Consider the following 27448-nt stretch of genomic DNA (forward strand, 5'->3'; position numbering starts at 1 on the left):
AGGCTAAGGTTGTGGCTCAGTGGTAGAGTGCTTGCCTAGCATGTGTAAGGCACTAGGTTCAATCCTTAGCACCTCATAAAAATAAGTAAATAAAGTAAAGACATTGTGTCCATTTATAACTAAAAGAAAGCATACAGTATTTGTACATGTGGGAGAAAAGCAATTTCACCCTCTTCTAATAAAAGTGTAGCTGGGCGTGGTGGCGCACGCCTATAATCCCAGTAGCTAGGGAGGATGAGGCAGGAGGATCAGGAGTTCAAAGCCAGCCTCAGCAACAATAAGGTACTGAGCAACTCAGTGAGACTCTGGCTCTAAACAAAATACAAAATAGGATTGGGGATGTGGTTCAGTGGTTGCGTGCCCCTGAGTTTAATCCCCAGTTCAAAAAAAAAAAAAAAAAAGTTTAAACTGATACAAGCTGTCTGGAGAGCATTTTGAAAAGGCATGCCTTTTTTTAAATACCTGTATTCTATTTATTCATTTGTATGTGGTGCTGAGGATCAAACCCAGGGCCTCATAAGCGCTAAGCAAGCACTATACCGCTGAACTATAGCCCCAGCCCCCAAAGGCATAAATTTTTGCATAAGTTTTGACCTAGTAATCACACTTCTGGGAATTTATCACAAAGTAATAATCATAACTATATATAGCAAGTTTTTGCAATAAGGTATTCATGGAAAATGTAGAAATAACTTACATGGTTAATACCAGCAGTATATTCAAGTTTGACAAATCCATCTGATGAGGCTAAGCCAAAGTATTGAAATGTAGATAATAACCCTACTGATTTTGTAAATGCCCAAAGGAATGATTAGAAAAGGAGCAAAGTCTCTCTAGGTGAGTTAAAGAATATTAACTTTCTTCTCTTCCTAATTCCTTATAGTAAACACGTATTATTTTCTAACCAGAAAAATAAATAATTGTTGCTATAAATTTGTTTGTACAACTCTTAAGAAATAGAGAATTAAGAACAGAGAACCGGAACAGAGGGTTTGCTCTCAAGTCTGGGAGCAACGTAGATGAACCAGTAAGAGTTCTACTACCATCACTATAGATGTCTGGGCTGCAGCCTAGGAGCCTGGGGTTCAAAGATCACACATATAAAAAGCAGAAATTCCCTCTTTTCTCCCCTCATCAAGGTTCCCATCCCTGGAAGTATCAACAGCCTGTTCCAACCCAAGGAGCCAACCAATTGCCTCTTTATCCATGCTCCCTGCTATTTCCTGGAAATTTTTCAACTAGAAACTATAAAAATATCTTATTTGGCACTGAGCATGTTTCTTAAAAAAATAATAATAAGCCAATTCAGACTCCTACCTAGATAGGGAATACTGGGCACCATCTTTAGGCTTCGGATATATTCCCGTGTCCGCTTGTAATTATCTTCTTTAGACATCAGATAGTCCAATTTCTCAAAGGTAGTCTTGTCTTTTCGATTCAAAAGCTGGAAATGAGAAGAAATTATAGAGGATGAGAGAGAGAAAAGAAGCCAGAAGAAACTGAAGGGAGAGGACAGCTGTCACAAAGAACAAAAAGGACACATCCTAAAGAGTATGGCTGTCAGGTGCCAAACCTGGGCACAGCTAAAGATTAAAATGACATTTCACACAGAGGTAGAAACTCTCACAGCCACAGTCTTCCTGTCTTCCCAGAATCTCACACTTGAAAGATACCTTCTAAATCCACCTAGTCCACTGCTCTACATGATAGACCCTGCACCAGAAAGGGGCTCAGAGAGTGAAGCAAACTGCTCAAGTTTACCAGAAGAGTTATTTCACAGCTATGTACTCTCCCTCCACATCTCAAACAGCACAAAGCCCCATGAACTGAACTTGCACATGATTCCATGCACAAGCCACAAGAACACAGCCAGGGCAGTGCTCCAACTCAGGCTGTCTCCTCCACAGTCCCCAGCATCTGCCTCTGTCATATTTACACTGGGCATGGTGATTTGATCAAAAGAAGACAAACTTCTTTTCTATAAGCAGTCATCTAAGGGGTGACCTCATTATGCAACACAAGATGAGCAGTTACCCACAGCCAAAGATTAGGGAAGCAATCTCCTTGGTGACTAAGACCTCTGCTCTGTAAAGCTAGTGCTTTTTGGAAAGGAGTAGAGACATAAACTCCTGGTATTCAAGATTTGGTGCTAAGGTCTCCCGTTGTGGTTCCTGAGTGGCCCAAGTCAAGGGCCAGTGCCAGGAAATGGCAACAAGCCTCTTCAAATACAAAGGCTTTGAGGAAAGCAGCCTATGCTGAGAGTCTAGTGCTGGGGCAGGGCTACTTAGGGAGGGCTGGCTTTGGCAAAGCATAGCTGATCCTGGGAGATCCCTCAAGTCTATCTGCCAGGACCCAGAGCTTCTGGAATTGGAGGTCAATTGATAAACACAGGAGTGTAAATGAAGCAGACCCCAGGCTTGGTGCATCCTTGGCCAAACTTGGTACAACGACCTGAACCAATACACCCACCATGACCATCAGACTGAAGTAGGCCAGTGTTCAAAAGCCTCACAATGCAGCAGAGAGAAGTAGAACTGTGACTGCCCAGCACCAGGGGAAGCAGTGCAGCTCCTAGGCTAGGACTGGTGCATCAGGGAGCCCAAGGCTGTTCTGAGCAGGCCCTGCCCAATTCCTCCATCCTCAGCAGCTGGAGCCACAGAGAGTGTAGCCATGGGATAGCCCACTGCACATGATGCAGAAAGCCTATGGACTTCACAGAGGAAAGGCAGAATAAGCTGCCTTTCAAGTACTAAAGAAATTAGAGATTGAGAAGCAAGCTTTTTTCCTCCCACTGAGAAATTCAGGACACATCAGGGTGGGGACACGGCACAGATGCTAGGAAAAACGGCTGCCTAACTGGCTTGTTAATTTTAGGCTGTTATTTATTATAGTAAAAAATGGACAGGAGGGCTGGGGATGTGGCTCAAGCGGTAGCGCGCTCGCCTGGCATGCGTGCGGCCCGGGTTCGATCCTCAGCACCACATACCAACAAAGATGTTGTGTCCGCCGAGAACTAAAAAATAAAATATTAAAAATTCTCTCTCTCTCTCTCTCCTCTCTCACTCTCTCACTCTCTCTTTAAAAAAAAAAAAAAAAAATGGACAGGAAATAACACCACCCCATTTGCTGTTTCTAAAGCATATAATATACAACTCATCTGAGCTTTACACAGCTCAGAGACAAAGAGGGAGCCAAGACAATCGCTTCTGGTTCAGGTTCATTATCACAAGGATTAAGTGGCTTGTCCAAGAATTGTTAGGAAACTTGACTCAACAGAGAAGTGAGACATTTTAAACAACAACAACAACAACATGGAAGTGAGTAAATAGAGACTAAAGACTCAGCAAATAATAAATGAATTTGGGCAAGGGAAGTGTCAAAGAGAACTGTGAAAGGAGGCAGCATTTAACATGAACAATCTGGATAAAAAGTTTGCCAAATGAACAACATATATCCAAAGCAAAACCACAAACCTAGTGTGAACTGCTCCCGGTGAAGTTCAGGAGGCCTCTCACCTCCCTTGTTCAGGAGGTCTTTTACTTATTTATTTATTTTATTAATGGAATCTAGAACCCCACTGACTTATTTGGCATCATCCGTATTCATCCATAGTCAGACAAACCCTGATTCTGTGCTCACACAAATGCAGGTGAGATACACAGGCTTCCAGCATCCACACCGCTGGTTCTCTGGTCCCAGCTGGATGACTGTCATATTCAGCTACCTACCAGCCTCCCCAGTACCCATACCCATAGCACCTCAGAGGAAGCAGGCCTGTCTTCTGTGTGTCCTCCTCCCATCATCCCACAGATGCATTCAGAAGGCCTAGATCTGGTTAGCCTCACTTATCTGCTCCAGTCAGTGCCTACCAATGAGATTCAGGGCAGCAATGATTTCTCAAGGAGCACTATATAGGTTGCTAGAATACCCACCAAAAAACTCAGACTTGAGTATTTGCCATGAAGTGTATGAAAGCTGCCCAAGAATGTCCTCTAGTGAGATGAAGGCGTAAACCAGGAAAAGGAAGACATGGGATACAGGAGACACAGGACTCAGTCCAAGAGTGGTGAAGAGGTTCTGGGATGCTGGATGAGCAGCAGGCCTTAGGAGCAACTGGTCCCCATTGCAGCAGCCCTGGAGAAGACACCCTCAGGTTTTCTCTGGAAAACCTGATATGAGAGCACATGTGGGGGGAGGGGAAGATAAATAACAAATAAAATAAAAATAAGTAAAATATTTTTAAGATTGCGTGTTTGTGTATATCTTTAGTAAGTAGATGGGAGATATGGTAAGATGATTTTTTAAAAGGAAATTAGAATATCCAGGGAAATGAAAATATTTAAGAAAGGACATGTTATTCATAATTTATTACTTGAGTACACAGTGAAACATACTCACTCATTCCTAATCATTAAGACACTGAATATTCCTTTAACAAAATGAGTTAACTAGAGTTTTAACCACAATGATGGAGATTGTTTTTAAAGAATGAAGGAAGGTGGTTTGGAGAACTAAACCAGCATCTATAAATCCTATGAAGAAGTCACCAGATACTGTCCAGAGCGCATGGCTCAAGAATTTGTAGCAAATGCACATGGGAAGGATGTACATTTTTGTGGCACAAACTACCAGAAGAAACCGCTAAATAACTGGAAGTGGCTGCCTCCGGGGAGCCGAGCGGGTGTGCAGAGAGCAGGGAGGGGGCTGGCTGGCTGTTTCACTGAGCCTTTCAGTACTGATGTTTAAAATTAATGCATGTATATTATGTTGATAAAAACTCGCTTAAGATTTAGGTTTTTCTTAAATACAGGATTTGTTGATTCAGAAGAAAACAGCATTTACTTACACGTGTTTTAAACTTTTATTGCAAGTAGAACCACAAACTACAACCTCATATGAATTGAGAGTCCTTTACATTTTAGAGTTTATGGGAAGCCTCAGGAAAGAACCATCAGAACTACATACAAGAAAATAAATTACTTGCTTGCCTAGAGTCAAACGGATACTAAAACCATTCATGTTCAGGAAGAGAGGCAGGGAAGTAAAATGAAGAAAAAGTTCACTGGATGTAATAGGCAACTTTCCTCCTAGTAGAGTTAGGAGTCTTGGACACCCTGAGATCTTTGTCCATGTTTATTGCAGTTTTAATTAATTGTGTGGTTACATTTATGATTTCCTCAGCAAGTGACAAGTCCCATGAGGCCAGTGAGTGTGCTGGTTACACTTGCTCCACTATCCTCTGCATTTGGTGTGGCTCCTGATAAGGAGGAAGCACTGCTAAAATATTTTTTGAATGAAAAAATCAATGAGGAAGATAATAATGATAACTTAGAAGTCTAGTTCTTGGAAATTTCTTAGGTAAAAGAGGTAATAAGAGCCAAGATTATGGACTATTTAGAAACTACAATGAAAACACTATGTGGAGCTATGTGATAAGGCCAAAATTGTATCAAGAGGAAAATTTCTGAGTTTTAAACTCTTTTATAATTAAGCAAGTAAGATGAACTAAACGTTCAGCTCAAGAGCCTAGGAAAAGAGGAGGAAGATAGGAGAATCAGATTGAGAAAATCAGAAAACTGATCCCCTAGTATACATTTGTCAAAGCTAAACATTGAACCTAGAGAAATGATACCTAAAACCTAAGAGCTTATTTCATCAAATATTAATGAAACAGGTAACACATCTACAAAAAAGGCAGAAAGCAAAAACATACATGAGGACTGAAAAGGGGCTCTAACTATATATATGAAGTAAAAATTACAGGGTAAAAATGAAGCCCCTGCATATGGATTGTAAATCATTTTCATGGTTCCAAGTAGGCATTCCAAGGGATAAATGGGACTCATAAACCACAAGGTCAAAAGCCAGAAGATCACAAATCTTGGTGAAATACTTGCTTTTAGAAACACGCTCGTTGTGTGTGGTGCTTGTCATCTGACTATTCAGGAAACACACCCCACAGCCCTTTCTGGTAAAGTAGCTCAAATCTGGAAGTTGTCCATAGAAGGGGAAGATGTTCCTCCAAATTTGCTTTATGAGAACACAGTATCTTGTTCCTTTGCCTTGAGAGAATAACATTTCTTGACACACAGAAATATTTTTCAGCAAAGAGCCTATTGCCCCAAATATGTTAAAATGGGCTCAGAATTCTTTTTTAATTCCAGCGTCTACTGTGAGGATGGAAAGAATTTTTAGTGCTGTCGATAATCTATGGACCGATGGACTCAGCAGACTAAGTATGGAATCTACAGGGGATGAAACTGGAACATTTTTTAAAGACCTTTTTTTAAAAAAAACCTCTTCAAATAAAGGAATTTTAGGGAAGAAAAAAAAAAGGTACAAACTGGGCATGATGGCACATGCCTGTAATCTCAGCAGCTCATGAGTTCAAAGCCAGCCTCAGCAAAAGTGAGGCACTAAGCAACTCTGTGAAACCCTGTCTCTAAATAAAATACAAAATAGGGCTGGGGTGAGTTCGATCCCTGGTATTCCCCACAAAAAAGCAAAAATAAAAAGCTACAAAGTCCCATATCTGATTAAACTATCAGATGCAACAGTAGACTATTATACATAAGAGAAAATTATAACTTTAGAATTTGGTGTTATCCTGGCTGCTTATATTTGTCTTTGCCTAGACAATTTTAAACCCTGTATAGACATATATTAACTTGCATAAAATACAATAATGTAAATGGTTCCATTTTTAAAATTATTGTAGCAGTTCTTGTTTTTAATTTTTTTTTTTAGTTGTAGATGAACATACAGTATCTTTATTTATTTTTGGGGGGTGTTGAGGATCAAACCCAGTGCCTCACACATGCGAGGCAAGTGATGTACTACTGAGCTACAGCCCCAACCCATTATTGTAGCATTTCTTACTTGAATATAAAAGTATGATAGTCTGGGTTCTCTTTTGATATATTTGCAAATATCTTACTAATTCTCTAACTAATAACATAAATAAAATCTTTGACAGATATTCATTTTGTATTGTATGAATCATGATTTTACCTTTTAAAAACTTATCCTTGAACAGATGTACACTGATATACACATGTACCAATTACATACACATATACCCACATACATAATGTATAATCTCATGGGACAATTTTCATCATATATTCCCAATAATTTTTGTTAATTGTTAAAAATTCCACATAGCAATCCCAGGAGATATTCCAATAAGACCTGAGAGTACAGCTGGGAGGGTGAGACTGATCCCCTAGTATATATTTGTCAAGGTCCCATTGGGGGTCTAGAGCTGGTGGGTGGAGAGTTGGGCACCAAATCTGCATTACATTTGTTCAATCTGGCTGGATGATGAAAAGGGCAAGCTAAGGCAAGGAAGGGCCAGAACACTAGCAGAGGGCTCTAGAGATTGGGAACTAACTCTGTCATGGGAAAAGGGGACTCTAGGAAGAGGGAGTGCTGAAAATGAGTCTTGAAGGATTTTGATAAGCATGAATAGGACTGAAGAAGGGCTAGAGGCTAGAGAAGGCCGGAGAAGAACCCTGGGGGTAAGAGCCCTCCATGCAGGAAGGGAAACAGCAGTTTGACTAAAATGTAGCCGAGTGTTGCTGTGTTGCTATGTTGCTGTGCATGAGAATGGAAAGGTAGGGGAGGGATGGAAACTTGCCTTTTGGCAAAATCTGGCATTGACCCAGCCATGTAGTGCCCAGTCATGTGACCACTATGTTGACTGCTTATTCTACTTTTCCAGATACTTCAGCTCAACTTGCAAACAGCATGCCAATCACAAGCTGAGAAGCATGAACAGTGAATACTAATCAAAGGGGAAGAATGAGTTGATTGTGGCCATGTTTTAACAGGAAATTCCTCTGGCCAACTCTTGCGCACATGACTGGGGGCTCTGAATGCTGTTGCTGGTGGGAGCAGATGCTCAGTTGGCCACAACTGAAAGGTTTATGGTTTGTTTTTTAGGATCAGGAAGTAGGTGTGAAGTAGGTATGAAACCTTTTTGGCATTTTCTGCCTTTCCCAAAATGCCTCTCTTATGCTTGGAGCTCAGTAAGACACTCAGTACTCATGAACTTTCACCAAGTGCCACATGCACAGATCACCCATCAGGACATAACCAACGGTCTCCTGTTCAAATTCAATATCTTCCCTTTGCTCACTAAAATATGGGGTTACAGTACAAATTATATGGTTAAAAACTGGCTAATAAAATCATCATCAAAATGCTGGAGGTGGGAAAATGAAATCTGAAATGGAAGACTGAAGAGAGAGATTGGTGTCAGGTGGTCGTACTAGAGCACCCTGCTATGGGGGATCAGGAGGCATGGGGCACCTCTGATTAGCAAGATGGGAGTAGCAGGGCAGGAGAGGAGAACACTAACACCTCTCTTTAACCATGATGTGAAAGCTCCAGTGCTCTTTAAGGGTGATCACTCAAATAGAGTTGTGAGGGTGAATTAGAGAGTAAGACCAGAAACAAACGGCCCAGAGCTGAAGATGATAGTTCAGGTCACAGATAAAAGGGCCTGTCTCACAGTCCATTTGAGAAAAGTCAAGAAGAGCTGAAAATTATAGGAGCAATAATAACATCAGCTAATACTCATCTCGCCCTTTCTATGTACCAGGCATGGTTCCAAATGGTTTTTTATATATCATAAGAGGCAGGACCAGGGCTGGACCCAGGCGTCTGATGTAAGAGCTCACATGCTCAAATTCTAGGCCCTTCTTTGCTTCCTCATGGCTACACCAGTGCAGATCCTGTGTGTTCAGACCCCACAGCCTCATGAGGTACAAGCTGGGGTGACAATTTCTCCTAAGTCACTCTTCCCACTGATTCTCCTTAGCACTCCCCTGGGCTGTACCTCGTGTCTAATGGGTGGCATCTGAAGGTTCTCTGATTGCTGTGGGCAGCTTCATTTCAACCCTACTGTATGTGAGGGGCCTGAAACCAACTCTCCCCATTGAGTAGGCATTAAATCCCAGGCCCTAGCTGCAAAGGCCTGTCCACAGTGGTTCCTCTTAGCTCTGCTCACTGTTCCAACTCTGAGAGCATTCTTTATTTTTAGCACATGGTGACTTTTCTTTCTTAGCTTTTACTGTAGCTTTGCTTGTTGGTTTTTAATGGCTTTTACTGTAGCTTTGCTTGTTGGTTTTTAAACTTGGTTATATTTTTTTCAGTGTTTATAGTGTCCATGTGCTGGGACACAAGATAGGGAATGAAGGGCTTGTTCCTTATCAGCTCTGTCTACCGTATTGCCTGAAAGTTCAAAATATAGTCTGAGAAGAGTGTGTTCTGGCACTCTATCATGTTCCCGGAAGCCAGAGTTCGATTTCAGACATGCCAAGTGTGAGGTGTCAAAGAAACATGCAAGCAGAGGGTGTGGGGGAGCAGGAGCTGGAGTGTGGATCTTGGGCTCAGGAGAGAGGCTGGAGCTAGGACCACAGAGCCAGCCACCATGAGGGCAGACAGGTGGCATCTGAAGCTCCCTGTCGGGAGCTGCCCTGGATGCAGACACCTTTAAGTCCTGATGTACAGGGTTCTGACCAATTATTGCCTTCAGTCTGGCACAGCAGTGCCAGGTCATAGTCACTTGGCTGCTACCCCAGCTTGGATAATGAGGCGTGGCTCCAGGTGTAGACATCACCCACAGGGGTTGAGTTACATTCACCTGTTCTCTTGTAATCCTACCCCTTTGCCCTTTTTGGGATAGAATGTTTCATGGAACCTCCCCTTGTATGTCCCCTATATAAGAATAAAGAATTCCAGCGGCGCTCTCTCTTTCCACAGATCCTGAATGTTAGAGAGCAGTCACGGATTATTGAAAAGGTACTTCTCTGTGTTTGTGAGCTTTCTTTGTTGTTTTCTTAAGTTATTGGAATAGTCAGATTTTGTGAACCCAGCATAGACTGCCATCTATCCCCACAATGGTGAGCTCACCATGGGAAGGGAAATGGAGTGGGGAAGGGAGACTGAGGTCAGGGCCTTGCTGAACTTTCACATCCATGAGCACAGGAGGAGCAGCTATCAGAACAGCAGAAGACAATTAAGCTGAGGCAGAGGGACTTCCCAGGAAGAAGGAAAAGACCACTGTCCAGCCCTGTGGCAATGTCAAGGCAGATGAGAGTCAATCGTCAGCAGAGTAATGATGCGGAACCTCTGAGAAGCAGTCCCCAGGGAGGTCCTGAGGAATACCTGCAGGCTGCTAACAATGGCTTCCTCTGCCTGCTGTCTCCTCATCTCCACACCTGGCTCTGCCCGCACCCTGGGTCAATGCTCAGAGATGCCCATGACTCAGTCTTCCCACTTCAGCTGTGTCAGAGAGCAGCTGCCAGGTGCTGCCACCCACACAGGGAGCAGAGGCACCTCCTGAATGAAAGATGCTGAGATCCAAAAAAGTGTGAATGCCTGCCCAGGATAATTTCATGTGCCCTGCATTCTATTGGTGGAAGGAACTACCCTCTGACCTGTAGTGCTCCAGGATGCTGAGAGTGAGCCTTGCTCCCAAGATGTTCCCCTCCTAGGCCACCACCCAAGACCAGGCCTCTTGACCATCAGTGCTGATTTCTTCCATGTCAAGGACTTTTTTTTCAATTTTCACTTTGCTGCTGCAAATGAGTTGAACTCTCTGGGGCAACTCAGTAGGAAACAGTGAATCACTCTGCACACAAGCACAAGCAGCCAAAGCAGGTGTTTACATGTGTGCACAGTGTGTGTGGCCCATGAAACACGTGGCTAAGACTTCCCACATGCCAGGAATTCTCTGCCCAGTGGTCACTCAGAAATAAGTGGTCACTGGCCAGCTGCTCATCCAGGTATAGGAACTGCCCCTCCTTCCTTTCGTCTCCTCATCTCAATGTCTCCACCATGGCACCTCCTGGAACCTTCTCCTTAGAACGCATCCTGTACCAGTCTATTTCTCTCTGCACCTACTACTGCTCCTGTCCCGGTCAAGGTTACCTGGTTCCTGGACTAAGCCCTTACCTCCAGACAAGGCCTCTGGTTTTCACTCCTAGTCCCCTATCTCCCAATCTATCTTCCACGAAGTAGCAACAGTGATTAAAAACAAAAACCTAGAGCCACTGTAAAACTAGCTCATGTCTGTGTGCTTAAAGCCCTTGGTGCCCTTGAAACAGAATCTGACTCCTCCAGGGCTACCAGCCCCACACGTCAGCCTCCTCCTGGCACAGTGAGACCCAGGAACACTGGCCTGCAGGTTCCTCCATCACTCCAAGCTCATTCCCATGGTGGGCCTCTGCACCGGCTGCCCCTCTGCCTGGAAGGCTCACTCCCTCATCCTGTTATGGTTGCTTCCTTTTTGCCCTTCGGGCCTTGAGGTATGGGATCTCACCTCAGAGAGGCCTCCCCTGAATGCCCATGCTAAAGCTGACATCTAGTCCTTCTCCATCATGCCATCCTGTTTAGTCTCATACCAACACTTACCTTTTTTTCTCCTCCAGTGCTGGGGATGGAACCCAGGGCCCCATGCATGTTAGGCAAGGGCCCAACCACTGAGCTACACCCCCTCCCCATTTAGTCTCTGCATTGCTTTTATTCCTGTTTCATCGTTCCTTGTTCGCTACCTTCACAGATTCAACCAACACCTATTGATCACTTCTTGTGCCAGCTGGACTAGACATGTGTTTATTCTCCCTGAATTATGTAAAAGCCCATGAGGGTAAGGCCTTGGCCATAGGCTCAGGGCCTGGCATGGAGGCAGCATTTGATAAATATTTAATTTGCAGAATGAATAACAGCCACAAGGTGATGTGTACTCAGGAAATCAGAACTGGCTGATGCAACTTCTTGCTTAGACTTCATGGCTTTGAGGCGGCCAATATTCCAAAGCAGCCCCAGTGCTTGGATATACCATTCCCTGCCTGCATTTTTCCAGGCTAGCTATGACTCCCTTCCTGTTTGTATATCCGTCATGCATTTATTAGGTCCTATTGCTTACAGATCTATGCTCAGTGTCAGTCTCTGTCCTGTCTAGCTCGCCCAGCTGTTGGCACTCAGAGGCCAGCCATGCACAGGCCAATAGGCTGCCTTGTCTTAGATGATGACCAACTGACTCCTCACTAGAGGCCATTCAAGAAGCAGCAAAGTGCCAGGCCAACTCTCACACCTGTAACCACCTTCCATCCAGGTCCCCCAGATGCTTAGGATTTCAATGCAACTCCCAGGGACAGCTAAGAAAGCTCAAGGTGCCAGGCTCTTTTCTCCAGTGCTACTTCCCAAGCAGTGTGTGGGACTGCTTATCCCTACCAGTGCCCAACCTGACTGCCTTACACTTCCCACCATCACAAGCCACCCCCACAGGGGACATGCAGGCTGTGGGGTCTAGCAGGGCTATATCCCATAGCGTTGGCATTCATTAGCTCTGGGATCATAGACAGATCACTCCATCTCTGGGAACTCGTTTTCCTCCTTGGTAAAATGAGGACTATAAAAGCACTGGCTTTTGGGTTGTTATAGCTCATCCCTCCAGAGCTTCCTGCTCCTCCCTGATCTGCAGGCCCCTGAGGTCTTACCAGTCCCAGTTCAAGGGACAAGGTAAGAAAGGAAACAGCTCTTTGGAGAAGGTGGGGGGACATACAGTTAAAACAACACATGTAGGCAGGCAGAAATACAGAGAAAAATCAGACATCATCACAGAAGACTGCAGTCAAGGGAGGAGGCAGGCTTTAGACAGAACCATGGAGCAGACAGACACATGCTCCACCTGGATGCTGCCACGTGGCAGTACACCAGAATACAGACCAGGGAGCTGTCCACTTCACTGGGCTGGGGACAATTTGAGAGTGGTAAGATGAGTTTGGTCTCTTGTTTCCCAAATGTTCTGTGTCAAATGCTATCCCTGGATTAACAGGACAGGTGGATGGAAGAGGGGAGTCAACCTAAAAAAAGGCTACAGTGAATGACATAAAAACCCTCAGGCTGTAATCTATACAGTCTGCCTTGCCTCTCCCCTCTCCCTGACCCCAGGCTTTCCAGTTACCACTCTTATTTCCTAGAATGCTGCATTCTCCCACCTTCTGCCCTGGTTAAGCGGCCTCTGTAACTAGGGAAGCAGCCCAGCTCCCTGTCCTTGGGAAACAATGGGAAGATTTCTCAGAAAAAGTCAGGATGTGTTGTCCTGACTTCCCTGTTCCTTGGTGAAGGTGACCTCAGATCCCAGGCATCTCCCTGGTTCTGCCAGCTAAATCCAGAGGTGACAGCATCAACAGTCAATCCCAGGGGAGTAAGGAGTAAACAGCAACAGAAGCCATAGCTTGGATAAACCAAGGAGTAACTTGATAAACCAAAAAAGCCCTTGATAAGGAAGCCTTCAAGGTCTGCCTGCAGCTCTCCAGCTGCATGTCCCCCCTGACCCCACAAGCCCTCTTCTGACTTCCCTTTCTGCTGCAATGCAGTGGCCAGATACCAGCAAGCAGCAGCCACAGCAAAGACAGAAGCCTGATGGCCTGGGGAGTGCTGACAGTCTACTCATCTCCAAAGTTCCTAATACAGGATTTCTGACAGAGGAGAAAATTTTTTAAATTAAAAATTTAAAGGGCTGGAATTGTGGCTGGGCGGTAGAGCACTCACCTAGCATGTGTGAAGCTCTGGGTTAGATCCTCAGCATCATATAAAAATAAATAAATAAAATAAAGATATTGTGTCCAACTACAGCTAAAAAATAAATATTTTTTTAAAAATTTAAAAAGTTCCTACTCTTGGGGGCTGAGGCTATGGCACTTGCCGGCACGTGTGAGGCATGGGTTCGATTCTCAGTACCACATATAAGTAAATAAAATAAAAGTTTATATATATATATATATATATATATATATATATATATATATATATATTTATAAACATATATAAATAAATATATATATATATAAATAAAATTCCTGCTTTTATTTAGAGTGATAGGTTGGAATTGTGCTTGCTCAGATCAGTGGATTTTGGTGGTTGTGTGCAAGGACTCTGGAACCAGACTGCAAAGCTTTGATCCCAGCTCTGCCACTTGGTTGTGGGGCTCTGAAGAAATTGCTCCACCTCACTGTGCTTCTATTTCCTCCTTGTGAATGAGAATAAAGCTGTACCTGTCTCCACGGGTAGCTGTTGAGAATAAAGGAGTTAAAATAAGTTAGAGCATGTAGGGCAGTGGCTGCCACGTGTTTTTATTCTGCCAAATCTGTGAGGAAGAGTGGCTGGCCCATGAGGCCTGGAGGGGAGCCAGGTGAAGGGCCCTGCTTCAGGGGGTCCTGGGTGGGTATTGCATTCTAGGACTCTGAAGGAACAATGGGAGGTCTATTTTCATTGCCTCAAAGACCCATCAACAGCTGTGAAGACACAGGCACCCTGAGCAGTGCTCGTGAGGCTAAACAGAGCAGCCCTAGGCGTCCTTCTGACCTGATGCTGCCCCACAGTCCTGGCAGTAGACACCCTTTGGAGAATATGATCCACAGCTTCATTGATGGGTCCTGCCTGTCCCTGAGTAGGTCACATCTTTGTGCAGGGACTTTAGCCAGCCCTGGTCACTGGTGCTGATTCACTCACTCTGCCCTCGCTGACTAGTTTGTAGGGGTCCCATTTACAGTATTGCTGACAGTTGGGACTCTACACATGAGAAGATTCAAAACTCAGCCCTCTGGGTCCTTGCATAGCCCTTAGGAGTCCAAGAAACAATAACAGTAAGTGTAGAAGATGACATACTTTGAAGAAGAATCTTGAAGCAACTTTAAAAAAAAAAAAAAAAGCCTCACTGCTCAGATGGACTTGGAGTCACAGGGTTGGCAGCTGCTGCAGAGAACAGTGGCTTCCAAACTTGCTTTTGACCTCCAAAGCCATTGCTCAGTTGCAATTCATCCAGGAGCCCAATATATAAAAAACACAAACAGGGCTCTAGTGGAAACAGCACCCGAGCTGCCTGCTTGGCACCCTTTCTCCTCCCCCTGAGCCCCTGATGGCACTCATGGCAATTCTGAGGACCCCTAGGGCTCCACAAAGCACTGACAGAAAACCACTAACCTAAACCAAGTTTCCCAAGTAGAGATGGGAAAAAGAGCCCACAGGAGCCAGGCCTCGAATGGTGCCTGAACACAGACCTCGTTTTTAGACTCGAGGCTAATGCTTTTTGCCCTACTCTGCTAGGACTAGATCTATGGAAAGCTGAAATTTAAAGAAACAAGGCTTATTTCTGGTCACCTCCAACATAATCCTTAAGTATTTTAAAGGCCCCTAAACCAGCCAAGTAGGAAACAGAGCCTAGCCCCATAGATTGGCAGAAGGAAGGTCGGAAATGAGTTGTAGAAGCACATCTGACAATTCCATACAGTTTCCATCAGTTCTGTGGGACATAAACAGGTCTTGAAAGGCTTGGGCTTTGTGGCTGCGAGAGACCTGGACCAGGCGGGCCAGGAGGTGAATGCTAATGAGCTATGGAAATAGCAATTACTTTCCCCATGTCAGGCGCTGTGCCAAGCAAAGGAGAATAAAGAGGACTGAGATATTTTTAAAGTATTTTTACGGCAGAAAAACTTTCCTACAGACTCAATTATATAACTATCAGACTCCACCTCTGAGCTGAAATTATCCATGGCCTCAGAGATGAAAAAAAACGGCAAGCAAAAAGTTATTTTTTCCTACATGAGGGTCACAGGTTTCTCCCGAGAAACTCTGAGCTATATGGCCAGTGACCCAGGGCAGCTGCAAACCATCAGTCCAAAGAGCTTCCCAAGGGCAGTGTGGAGTCTGCCAGAGACAAATACTGGCCAAGTGGAGGGCAAGAGTCACATGCTGACCCAGCCATCACAGAACAGCGCCCAGGAAGAGCCACTTTAGGGGTTGCCAGCCCCAACCACATCAGCATGGTCACCACTACTCCCTTGGACCAAAATGGGGCTGGGGTCACTGAGCCACGAGGATGCCCAGAGGATGTTCCATGCATTCACAATAACTCTGTCCTTGGCAAAGTGCAGATGGACAGAGAAAGCCAGGGGCTTAAGCAACACAAATCTTCACCAACAAAACGACAGCTGAAATCAAAGGGATAGACTTAGGGAGATTAACTTACAGCCCAGGTTTTTGTCAGCCTGAAGATGGGAGCGCTTTGTAATGCTGACACCACAGACATGAGAGAATGAAGGTTGTTGAGTTCTAGAAGTTTCTGGGGGGGAAAAAAGATATGGAATACATTATTTTGCTGCTATAAACAACAGAACAGGAACATGCCAAGTGTTACCAAATGTTGTCATATTCATGAAATTCAATTACACTTAAAAATATCTCATGTAGAAAATATAGTTCTAGGAAGTTCATAGGAACCATATGCTTTTGCTCTCAAATTGTCAAAAGGTGAGTCTGCATCTAAAAGGCTTGCAAAATTTCATAAGCTGACTCGTCTGGTTGCTGGACAGAAATGTGGCTCAGGATAAGATTTGATAATCTCTTTATGGTCTATTTTTAGATGAATCTGTCCCAACAGGCTTCTGTAAGCTAAAATCCTGGCCGTGCCAACAGTATCAGCGGTTCTTCTGCCATTACCTTAACGCCCAGATGAGAAATGGCTGAGGGAAGATGTTAGCCATCTGCGTAATCCCTCTCAGCTGGGAAGGCAGGCTATTCACCATGCTCCCTTGAACCAGACCCCAAATTAGTGAGAACATTTGGAGTCAATTCAGACTCAGACAAGTTCCTTACCAGGAAGGGCAACAGAAGGAGACAGAATAGAGAGTAAATGCAGAAAAATGTAATGGCTCTGTTCTTGGTTTTATGCTGAGGGATACGGGCTCACAGGACAAGGTTCCACTTTTCATTCTTGGGAGACAGTGAAGCTTGGGCTAGCGAGTAGGTTCTACGGGACCTGCAGGCCTGGTTCCAATCCCAGCTCCCACTCTGCATTTCCTTCGACAAGTTACCCAATCCTCTGCATGAGACGGTGCAGCCTTGGCTGGGTGGTGTGAGATGGTCTCAGTCTTTTCTATCTGGAAGACGCATCTTCCCTTTGCTCATTCCTCATCTTGGGTAATTCCTGGCTCAGATACCACTTCCTCTAATATGGTTTTCCAGACCACATTCCCAAATTTATGGTGGTGGGAACTCCATCTGTGTTCCCACACTCTTTGTATTCTTCATATTCTAGATTGTACTTGCTTTTTATTTGCCTCTCTCTCACCCTGAACAGTGTGCTCCCTGAGATATCATGTCCCTGTACCTAGTTCAGCACCCAGCACATAACAGGTAAAATGAATAAATAAACGAAAAGCCCTTGTGTCTGGGCCTCATAGCTCTATTCTTACTTGGAAAGTTTTGTCTGACCACACAGATTAATACTTCAGTTCACACATCTTGTAACAATTTCTAGTTGTTTCCTGTGTGAGAACAGATTCCCCGAGTGAACTGAACTGCATTCTAGTATCTGAATTGCCGTGCCTATCACTGAATTTCCTCTCAGTGCCAAAGGCATCTGGGAGTTTATCTAACCTACCTCTTCTAATTTATAGATGAGAAAACCAAGGCCCAAAGAAGGGAAGGGGCTTGCCCAAGGACATACCCAGCATGTGGGGCCAGTATGACAATCTACAGTAAGGAAAAGGGTGGAGGTTAATGACAGATCATTTGGGACTCCTTAGATGGGGGCCATAAACTCATTTCCAAACTGTAAGCCCCAGGAGGGATTAGAACTACAGCCAGATATCTTTTCTTCTGCCCATCATAGCACTGACTGACAGCAATAAGTATTATTAAACCCAGTGACAGTCCCAAGTACTTCAGGAGAATGAATGGGACATTTGGTGACCATTGCTCCCAACATCTTTATAGACTGATGCACTTAACCTTCCCCTGAAGGGCAGCAATGCAGCTCCCCCGAAGGCAGAGATGTGGCTTTTATTCCTACTCTGCTGCTGACTCTCTGTGGGGCCTGGGCATGGACATTGCTCTCCAAGTCTTCTTCCTCTGCAAATTGGGTGGTACTAATGTGAGCCCTGAATGCAATCAGCTGAATGCAGTTGCTTTGCGGCCTGCTCAGGAGGGCCTGGGTGGGAAGAGGACACACGCATGCACAGAGCAAGGGGTGAGCCCACTGCAGCAGGCACAGGACAGGGAGCTGGGCGTGCGGAGACACTCCTGGCCTGAGAGCAGCCTGGGAAAGCACCAGGATGGCCCAGCTGGGGCTGGAACAGATGGAGGAAGAAGAGGGGAAGTTGGGGCCAGATGAGCAGGCAGGGTGGACTATACCAAGCGGGGCACTGGAGGTGGAAATGAAGGGCACAGGGTCATCTGGCCCAGGCCTGAGTTCAGGATGGGGTGGAGCAGACTCTGCTGACTAGTGACATAACTGTGCAGGATGTGAGTAGATCACCGGCACTGATGCTACCTAAAATCATTCAGACCCAGCAATTCCAAATCCGATGGAAGAATGAACAGAGTCCAGGGGGCACCACAGGACCTTGGGAAAAGAGTGCAAGCCCAGTAAGGAGAATGGCTGGCTGCCAACATCATGAGATGGAGAAGCATGCTGCTGATGCACATGCAGGTACCAGGGCATAGGCAGCAGGGTGGATCTCAGAGGTGGCCCTACCTGGGGAACTCAGGCCACAGTCCCCACCCACCATTTCAACCCTGTCCTGCAGGCCCACAGAAAAGCACTTCCCAAATACAGTTGGACAGACAGACACATGGTCAGCCTGTGTGCACATTTTTGAGACAAAAACAAGGAGAGGGGAGGGAGAAAATAATAATAAAACAGCTTACCTTGGCTATTTTCACAAAATGGCTGAGGATTTCTGCCCTTATTTTTAAAGTCTGTGCTGTTAGAATTTCTCGAACAACCCAAAAACTGACCTGTAGAATCAAATACATACATACATACATACATACACACACACACACACACACACACACACACAACCAGAGAAGTTGTTAAATGCCAGACACCCATCACCCTTGCCCACTACTGCTGTGAGATATCCATGAGACTGGGAAGCTGGGAGAGCATGGCCCAGGGTCATATGAGGTGAAGGGCCCCTTGTGGCACCCGATCCTGGATGGGACCCATGTTCTCAGCACCCACTCTCCGCACATACAGCAGTGCTGGGAGAAGCAGGCGTGTCTGTGTACACCCAGGGGAGTACTGGCCTCCATGACATACCAGTGTCTCTGCAGGTGCTGCAGGGAACTGAGAAATGAATTGGCCTGGACACCTGCTTAGAAGGATCTAGATGCAGGATGACCGTGGATGATGGGAGGACAGTTGGACAGACAGACACATGGTCAGCCTGTGTGCACTGACAGTACATCCACTAAGTAGGCCCAAGACAAGGAGGATTCACTGAAAATGTGTGCAACTGCCACAAACTTAATTTTCTAAGAAAGGTTGTCCAAGAATAAATGATACAAAAAGTCTTTCCAAATTCTGAGCAGTGCAGGTTGCAGCTATGGCTTCCTGGAGACAGCCTGTGCCTAAAGGGCATGTCAGAAGCTGTGGTTCAGAACCTCATTCATGCTTGACCTCTCACATCCAGCCACAGCCCCAAATCCCTGGGTCTGGTGGGAACAAGAAAGTCATCTATCAGTGTAGGGCTGACTCACAGCACCTCAAGGAAACAGAGGAAAGGGTCAGCCAAGGAATGCTGGGAACTGGCTGGCCTTCTGGCTTGTGTTTCAGGGTGTTTCACTATCGCACAACGTGTGATGCAAACATGAACACCCAGAGTGCTAAGAAAGGTGGGCCACAATGGCATTTCTTGTAGAAATAGATAAAGCAATCATGAAATTCATATGGAAAAATAAAAGACCCAGAATAGCAAAAACAATTCTAAGCAGGAAGTGTGAATCAGGCGGTATAGCGATACCAGATTTCAAACTATATTACAGAGCAATAGTAATAAAAACAGCATGGTACTGGTACCACAACAGGCGGGTGGACCAATGGTACAGAATAGAGGACACAGAGACTAATCCACAAAGCTACAACTATCTTATATTTGATAAAGGAGCTAAAAACATGCAATGGAGGAAGGATAGCATCTTCAACAAATGGTGTTGGGAAAACTGGAAATCCATATGCAACAAAATGAAACTGAATCCCCTCCTCTCGCCATGCACAAAAGTCAACTCAAAGTGGATCAAGGAGCTAGATACCAAATCAGAGACTCTCCGTCTGATAGAAGAAAAAGTTGGCTCCGATCTACATATTGTGGGGTCGGGCTCAAAATTCCTTAATAGGACACCCATAGCACAAGAGTTAATAACAAGAATCAACAAATGGGACTTTCTTAAACTGAAAAGTTTTTTCTCAGCAAGAGAAACAATAAGAGAGGTAAATAGGGAGCCTACATCCTGGGAACAAATTTTTACTCCTCACACTTCAGATAGAGCTCTAATATCCAGAGTATACAAAGAACTCAAAAAATTAGACAATAAGATAACAAATAACCCAATCAACAAATGGGCCAAGGACATGAACAAACACTTCACAGAGGAGGACATACAATCAATCAACAAGTACATGAAAAAATGCTCACCATCTCTAGCAGTCAAGGAAATGCAAATCAAAACCACCCTAAGATACCACCTCACCCCAGTAAGATTGGCAGCCATGATGAAGTCAAACAACAATGAGTGCTGGCGAGGATGTGGGGAAAAGGGTACTCTTGTACACTGCTGGTGGGACTGCAAATTGGTGCGGCCAATTTGGAAAGCAGTATGGAGATTCCTGGGAAAGCTGGGAATGGAACCACCATTTGACCCAGCTATTGCCCTTCTCGGACTATTCCCTGAAGACCTTAAAAGAGCACACTACAGGGATACTGCCACATCGATGTTCATAGCAGCACAATTCACAATTGCTAGACTGTGGAATCAACCCAGATGCCCTTCAATAGATGAATGGATAAAAAAAAATGTGGCATCTATACACCATGGAGTATTACGCAGCACTAAAAAATGACAAAATCACGGAATTTGCAGGGAAATGGATGGCACTAGAGCAGATTATGCTCAGTGAAGCTAGCCAATCCCTAAAAAACAAATACCAGAGAGAGAGAAGGGGAGGGGAGGGGAGGGGAGGGGAGGGGGGATAGTGGAGAATGGGATAGACAGCAGAATACATCAGTCACTAGAAAGGCAATTTATAAATCAATGGAAATGTAACTGATGTGACACAGCAATCTGTATACGGGGTAAAAATGGGAGTTCATAACCCACTTGAATCAATCTGTGAAATATGGTATATTAAGAACTATGTAATGTTTTGAACAACCAACAATAAAATATTATAAAAAAAAAAAAACAAATACCAAATGTCTTCTTTGATATAATGAGAGCAACTAAGAACAGAGCAGGGAGGAAGAGCAGGAAGAAAAGATTAACATTAAACAGAGACATGAGGTGGGAGGGAAAGGGAGAAAAAAAGGGAAATTGCATGGAAATGGAGGGAGACCCTCATTGTTATACAAAATTACATATAAGAGGTTGTGAGGGGAATGGGATAACAAACATGGAGGGAAATGAATTACAGTAGATGGGGTAGAGAGAAAAGATGGGAGGGGAGGGGAGGGGGGATAGTAGAGGATAGGAAAGGTAGCAGAATACAACAGTCACTAATATGGCAGTATGTAAAAATGTGGATGTGTAACCGATGTGATTCTGCAATCTGTATTTGGGGTAAAAATGGGAGTTCATAACCCACTTGATTCTAATGTTTGAAATATGATATGTCAAGAGCTTTGTAATGTTGTGAACAACCAATAAAAAGAAAAGAAAGGTGGGCCAAAGGATGGGGATCGAGTGGCATGAGAAGGAAGGCAAGGAGTCTGAAACCCTCCATTTTAAAAAAATATTTTTTAGTTGTCGATAGACCTTTATTTATTTATATGCGGTGCTAAGAATCGAACCCATTGCCTCACACATGTAGGCAAGCATTCCACCACTGGGCTACAAACCCAGCCCTGAAACCCTCCATTTTATAAGGAAAAAAAAAAAAATGAAGGATGACCCAGAGTTAACAAAGTAAGCCCACTACTGTACAGTACAGTCTTGTAACAGAAATACTGTTACTTTTCCAAAAGAAAACAAGGAAAGAAAAACCCAGAATCACCAACTTGCCTTTTATATTAAGCAGGAGTATTATAGAAATGTTTTCTTGGTATAACGATCTGTGGTTGCCTCCAGGACACGCCTGGGTTTCCATAGAATCATTTTTTCCATGGATTTGTCAAAATTAAGTTCAGATTCAAATGTTTACTAGCCAGTTATGGAAGAAAGTGTTTCTGGATAGCAAGCACTCAGCCCATAACCTTGTATGTGACTATGTATGCTCTTCTATGCCACATAATCTCAAGTACGATACTTTATATGTATAATTTAATAGATTCCTATATGCCAAAACCCCACACATTTTTCTAGCCTAATTATGGGAGGTGGCACAGCTAACTTTGGATCTGCAGCACATAGTTTGCAGGGGAAGATCCAGGTCAACAGTTTGATTCAACAGAGCTGCCTGAAGCCCCAGTGGGTGCAGGCTCCAGAATCCACGAGTCTAGAAGAGAATGTAGGTTTCTGATGTGAAACATTTCCAGATTGGCTTTTTTCATTTAAGATTCATCTCTATTTTTTATTTTAATTTTTAAAATATTTTTTGGTTGTAGATGGACACAATACCTTGATTTATTTTTACGTGGTGCTGAGGATCGAACCTAGTGCCTCACAAGTGCAAGGCATGTGCTCTACCACTGAGACACAACTCCAGCCCCTCATCTCTCTTTTTTTAGTTATCTATTTATTTATTTGGTGCCAGAATTGAACCCACAGGCACTTAACCACTGAGCAACATCCCCAGCCCTTTTTATCTTTTATTTTGAGACAGGGTCTTACTAAGTTGCATAGGATTTTGCTAAGTTGCTGAGGTAGGCTTTGAACTCTCAATCCTCCTGCCTCAGCCTCCTGAGTCGCTGGGATTCCATATGTATTTTTACATGACTTGATAACTTATTCCAGTTTATCTTACCCATTCATCTACTGAAGGACATCTCCATTGCTTCCAGTTTTTAAAAACTTGAATGAAACTGCTGTAAATGTTTCTGTGCTTATGTGCATCCATGTGCATATGTGTACGTATGTGTGTGTAAGCTTTCAAATCATCTGGGTAAATACCCAGGAGTGCAATTGTTGGACACATCTGCCTCATTGCATTCCCACCGCCCACACACAGGAGTTCGTGCTGCTCCAGATCCTGGCCAACAGTTGGCACTGTCAGCTTTTCTGTGTTTGAGGCATTCTAATAGGTGTGTAGGATTTTGCTTTTCTCTAATGATAAATAATACTGAGCATCTTTTCATAAGTTTATTTAGCATCTGGATATCTCCTTTGGTGAGGTATCTGTTGAGTTCTTTTGCCTGTTTTTAATTGGGCCATTTTTTTTTTTTTTACTGTTGAGCTTTCAGAATATGATTTGTACACAAGTCCTTTATCAGATATATATTTGAAAAACATTTTCTCTCAGTGCCTGGTTTGTCTCTTAATTCTCTTAACCATGTCTTTTGAAGAATGAAAAATCTTATTAACTTAATAAAGTTCCAATCAATTTTTTATTTCATGGATTGTGCTTTTGGTTTCATCATCAAACCCAAGGTCATTCAGATTTTTTTCTTCTGTTTTCCCCTGTAAGTTTTAGAGTTTTGAGTTTCACATTTAGTCCTAAGGTTGCTTTTGAGTTTTTATGAAAGGGCTTAGGTCTGTGTCTAGATGCATTTACACACATACACATGTCTGCTGTTCCAGCACTATTTATTGAAAAATTATCCTTTCTCTAGTGGATGCCTTTATACCTTTATGAAAAATGAGCTGACTCTATTTGTGAGGGGCTCCTTCTAGAGTCGATATTCTGTTCCACTGACCTAGATGCCTGTTCTTTTGCCAATACTGAGTCCCCTAACTTTGTTCGTTTTTAGCACTATGTTGTGTATTCTAGGTCTTTAGCTTTTCCATACCATCTTTAGAATAAGTTTGTTACTATTTTAAAAATAGTTTTGTAGGATTCTTATTGGAATTACATTGAATCTACATATCAAGTAGGAAAGAAGTGACATCTTAACAATAATGTCTTTTGACCCATGATGATAGAATATTTTTCCATTTATTTAAATCTAATTTGACTTCTTTCATCAGTGTTTTATAGTTTTCCACATATAAACCTGTACATATTTTGTTACATAAATACCTAAGTTTTGTTTTGTTTTTGGTGCTATTACAAATGGTATTTTTTTTTTAAATTTCAAATTCCAATTCTTCATTACTGGTATATAGGAAAGCATACTGACCTTGTGTCTTGCAACCTTGTTGTACTTGCTTTTTAATTCTGGGGTGGAGGGCATTAAATAGACTTATTTGGAATTTTTCATATAGACAGTCATGTCAGCTATGAATAAAGATAGTTTGGTTTCCTTCTTTCCAATTTTTGTCTGTTATTTATATATTTTTCTTGTCTAATTGCACTAACCAGGACCTCTAATACAATGTTGAATAGAATGGCAAGAAAGCACACCCTTGTCTTGTTCCCAATCCTTGGAGGAAAGTGACCTTTAAAAATAATTTTGACTAAAAGATTTATATAAATGTTCTTTATCAAGTTAATGAAATAGCCTTCTACTCCTAATATGCTGATTTTTTTAAATCGTGAACAAAAGTTGGACTTTGTCAAATGTTTTTTTCAGGTCAATTATTTTTCTTTTTTAGATCAATAATACATTACATTAATTGATTTTCAAATATTTGAACCAGTTGTGTATACATGGAATATATCCCATTTTGTCATAGTGTGAATAACCTTTCAATACACACAAATTATTACTATAATGACAGTTGCTTCGGTGATATTGCTATAGAGTTCAACTGCTTGGGACTTAGACATCCCTTGGGAGACCCAAAGAGGTATTATAGATGAACAAACCAAATACATAGGAACACAAAGAACTTGATTTAGTTAATCAACCACAAATAAAAACAATCAAACCATGTGGCAAAAGGAAAAAAAAATATCTAGGTTTAAGAAAAAAAATATTATCTTTTCTTATGAGAAATCTACTTTTGCCACAAATTTCTCATAAGTCCATTCATGATTTTTTTTTTTTTTAAAGAAACCAAGAGTTAGAAGGGATCTTAGAAGTTCTGTCTTTTCTCTGCCACACCACTGGATGCAGTTCTACACTAACCATGATAAAGCCCTTGCTGGCTTCTGCTTGAGCCTCCACAGTTAGGAAAGAGCCAAACTGCCTCCTACTTCTGGCCCCTGTATTTAACCATCAGGCCCTCTGGGCTGATCCAGCCACCCAGTAAGAACCTCATAGTTACTTACAAACCTCGCTGACTCCTCCCTGAGCTTTCTCACTCCTTAGACCTTCTCCTGATCCCCTCACCCTTCTGGTCACTGTGATACTTACAAGCTCCTGTGTGACATCGGCACCCCATGTGAAGCACCCCAAACTGGACATAAAGCAGACCAGAACAGGATTACTTACACCTATGAGAACTTCTCAATGCAAAAGAGCTGACAATGCAACGGTTGGCAGGGATCTGGAGCAAGGCAAACTCTCACATGTTGTTGTGAGGGGGCAGATTTGGTCCAGATTGCACCCCTAAGTATTTACCCAGACGATTTTAAAACTTACATAGCACACATACAAGCATGAAAATGTTCACAGCAACTTATTCAAATTGTCAAAAACTGGAAGAAACTGAGATGTCCTTCAATGTTGATCAATGGGTAAGCTGATCATGGGGAATCCATACAGTGACATAGTGTTCATGTAAAAAACTGAAATGAGTTATCAAGTCATATATAGAGATGAGTCTATTACAGAGTGAAAAAAGCTGTCTAAACAGGCTACATATGTATTCTTCCTTTTTCTTTCTGTCTTCCTTTTTAGACTGTCTGGAAAAGATAAACCAATAGAGATAAACAAGCAGATCAGGATCTGGGTCACTTCTTTCTCTCCACCACAAATCCCACCTTCTTCCTCAGGCAACTTGTACATCACCATGAACTACAGCCTCATGCCTCTTGACCACTTCAACTGCAGCATCCATCGCTCCCACCACTTCCATCACCACCTCCTTCCTGATTACCAGGGATGGCTCGACAGCAGAAAACTACACTCCAGTCTTGGCCACAACCCTTCTCCTTGACCCCACTGTGCCAGACCCTCCCTCTCAGCATCCCCTGGAATCCCTGGCAGCCCTCTTTCTTGGCATCCTTTTCCTCTAGGCAGACCCATCCCCTATCAGTTGTTACTCCACTCCCTCCTTTGCCAGTACTTGAAGTTCTCTTTTGCCTTGGTCCTTCCAGAAACTCAGGCTGCTGGCCTGTGTGTGCATGCACAGATGGATCCCACCACGAATCCCACCATGGATCCCAGCATGCCTCCTGTGCTCCCACTCTCAGGCTGTGCAGGTTAACTAGATATGACTACCTGCCTACTGCCCCAGGGACACTGTAAAAGTCAAAATTTTTACTGTGCCACCATCGGTGCCCTAGAGCCTTTCCATATCAGCTCTTCCTCCTTCACCATGGAGTGGGTTTTCCACTTTCCCACCCTCTGCTTCCCCCTTTGCCTCCTGTTTTCCTGAAGAAAAGAGGCCACAGGGCCTCCTTGTGTCACATCTACAGGTGGGCTGACAACTGTATCTTGCCTTTTGGGGGCACCTCTCATCCCAAGAGCCCCAGCCTCAGCCTCTCCCACCCTCTCTGGGAAATACTTCATCAAGGATTCCTTCTCATCTTTAACTTTTCCTTGTTTCCTGGATTCTTCCATTCAAAACAGGAACCTCCTCAAGACTGCCCACTTAGAAGAAGAAACAGAGGACCATCTCCCTGGGCCTGTTTGACCCCTCCTGCCATCTCCTCCTCATCTCCGTCTTTGGAGTCACAGTTGCTGGGATCACCCGCACCTGCTCTCTCTCCGCTGTCGCCATCTCCTCCTACTCAGCCTGCTACGATTCTGACAAAACTGTCTGCCTGATGTCACCAGCAGGGTCTCGATGCCAGGTTTCAAGGCCTCTTCTCCAGCTGACTTACGTGGCCCATGCTGCAGCACTCTCTCTCTCTCTCAAAATGATTCCACTACCTTTCCTGGGTGTTCCTCCTGCTCTTGGCCACCCTTTCTCAGCTGCCTGTGCTGCCCCCTGTCCTCTGCCCATCCACAAACACCAGCAGTCCTCACATTCACACTTGGGCCTCTGTTACTCCCAATTTCCTCTTCATCATTTCCAAAACTTTCAGCATCCCCTAGACACCGTCCCTGCCCTCACGCCTACACCTATGCCCCAGCCTCTAGTCTGGCCTTAACCTTTCTTTTGGCTCAGAGCTCCCACAACCCTTCATGTTAATTGTTTCCTGTGTGACAAGCATGGGGCTAGACCCTTTACTCCCATGATTCTCATTTAATCTTCAAAAAACAGTCAAAATGCTTCCTGAGGAAGA

The 27448-nt window shown here is 43.7% G+C and overlaps 1 protein-coding gene across 6 annotated transcripts in view; it reads right to left on the reverse strand.

Annotated features, from left to right (window-relative positions):
- The window catches only part of RALGPS1 (Ral GEF with PH domain and SH3 binding motif 1), a 271882-nt gene that overhangs the window by 130669 nt on the left and 113765 nt on the right, over positions 1-27448 (reverse strand). For all 6 annotated transcript variants that reach the window (XM_081281958.1, XM_081281959.1, XM_081281955.1 and 3 more), the window contains 3 exons: positions 18724-18813; positions 16043-16135; positions 1318-1444 (listed from right to left, as the gene is read on the reverse strand). In XM_081281958.1, the coding sequence (XP_081138084.1) occupies positions 1318-1444; positions 16043-16135; positions 18724-18813 (310 nt within the window). The remainder of the gene's footprint in view (positions 1-1317; positions 1445-16042; positions 16136-18723; positions 18814-27448) is intronic.

This window comes from Spermophilus citellus (assembly GCF_964194105.1).
Source record: "Spermophilus citellus genome assembly, chromosome: 2".
NCBI classification, from domain to species: Eukaryota; Metazoa; Chordata; class Mammalia; order Rodentia; family Sciuridae; genus Spermophilus; species Spermophilus citellus.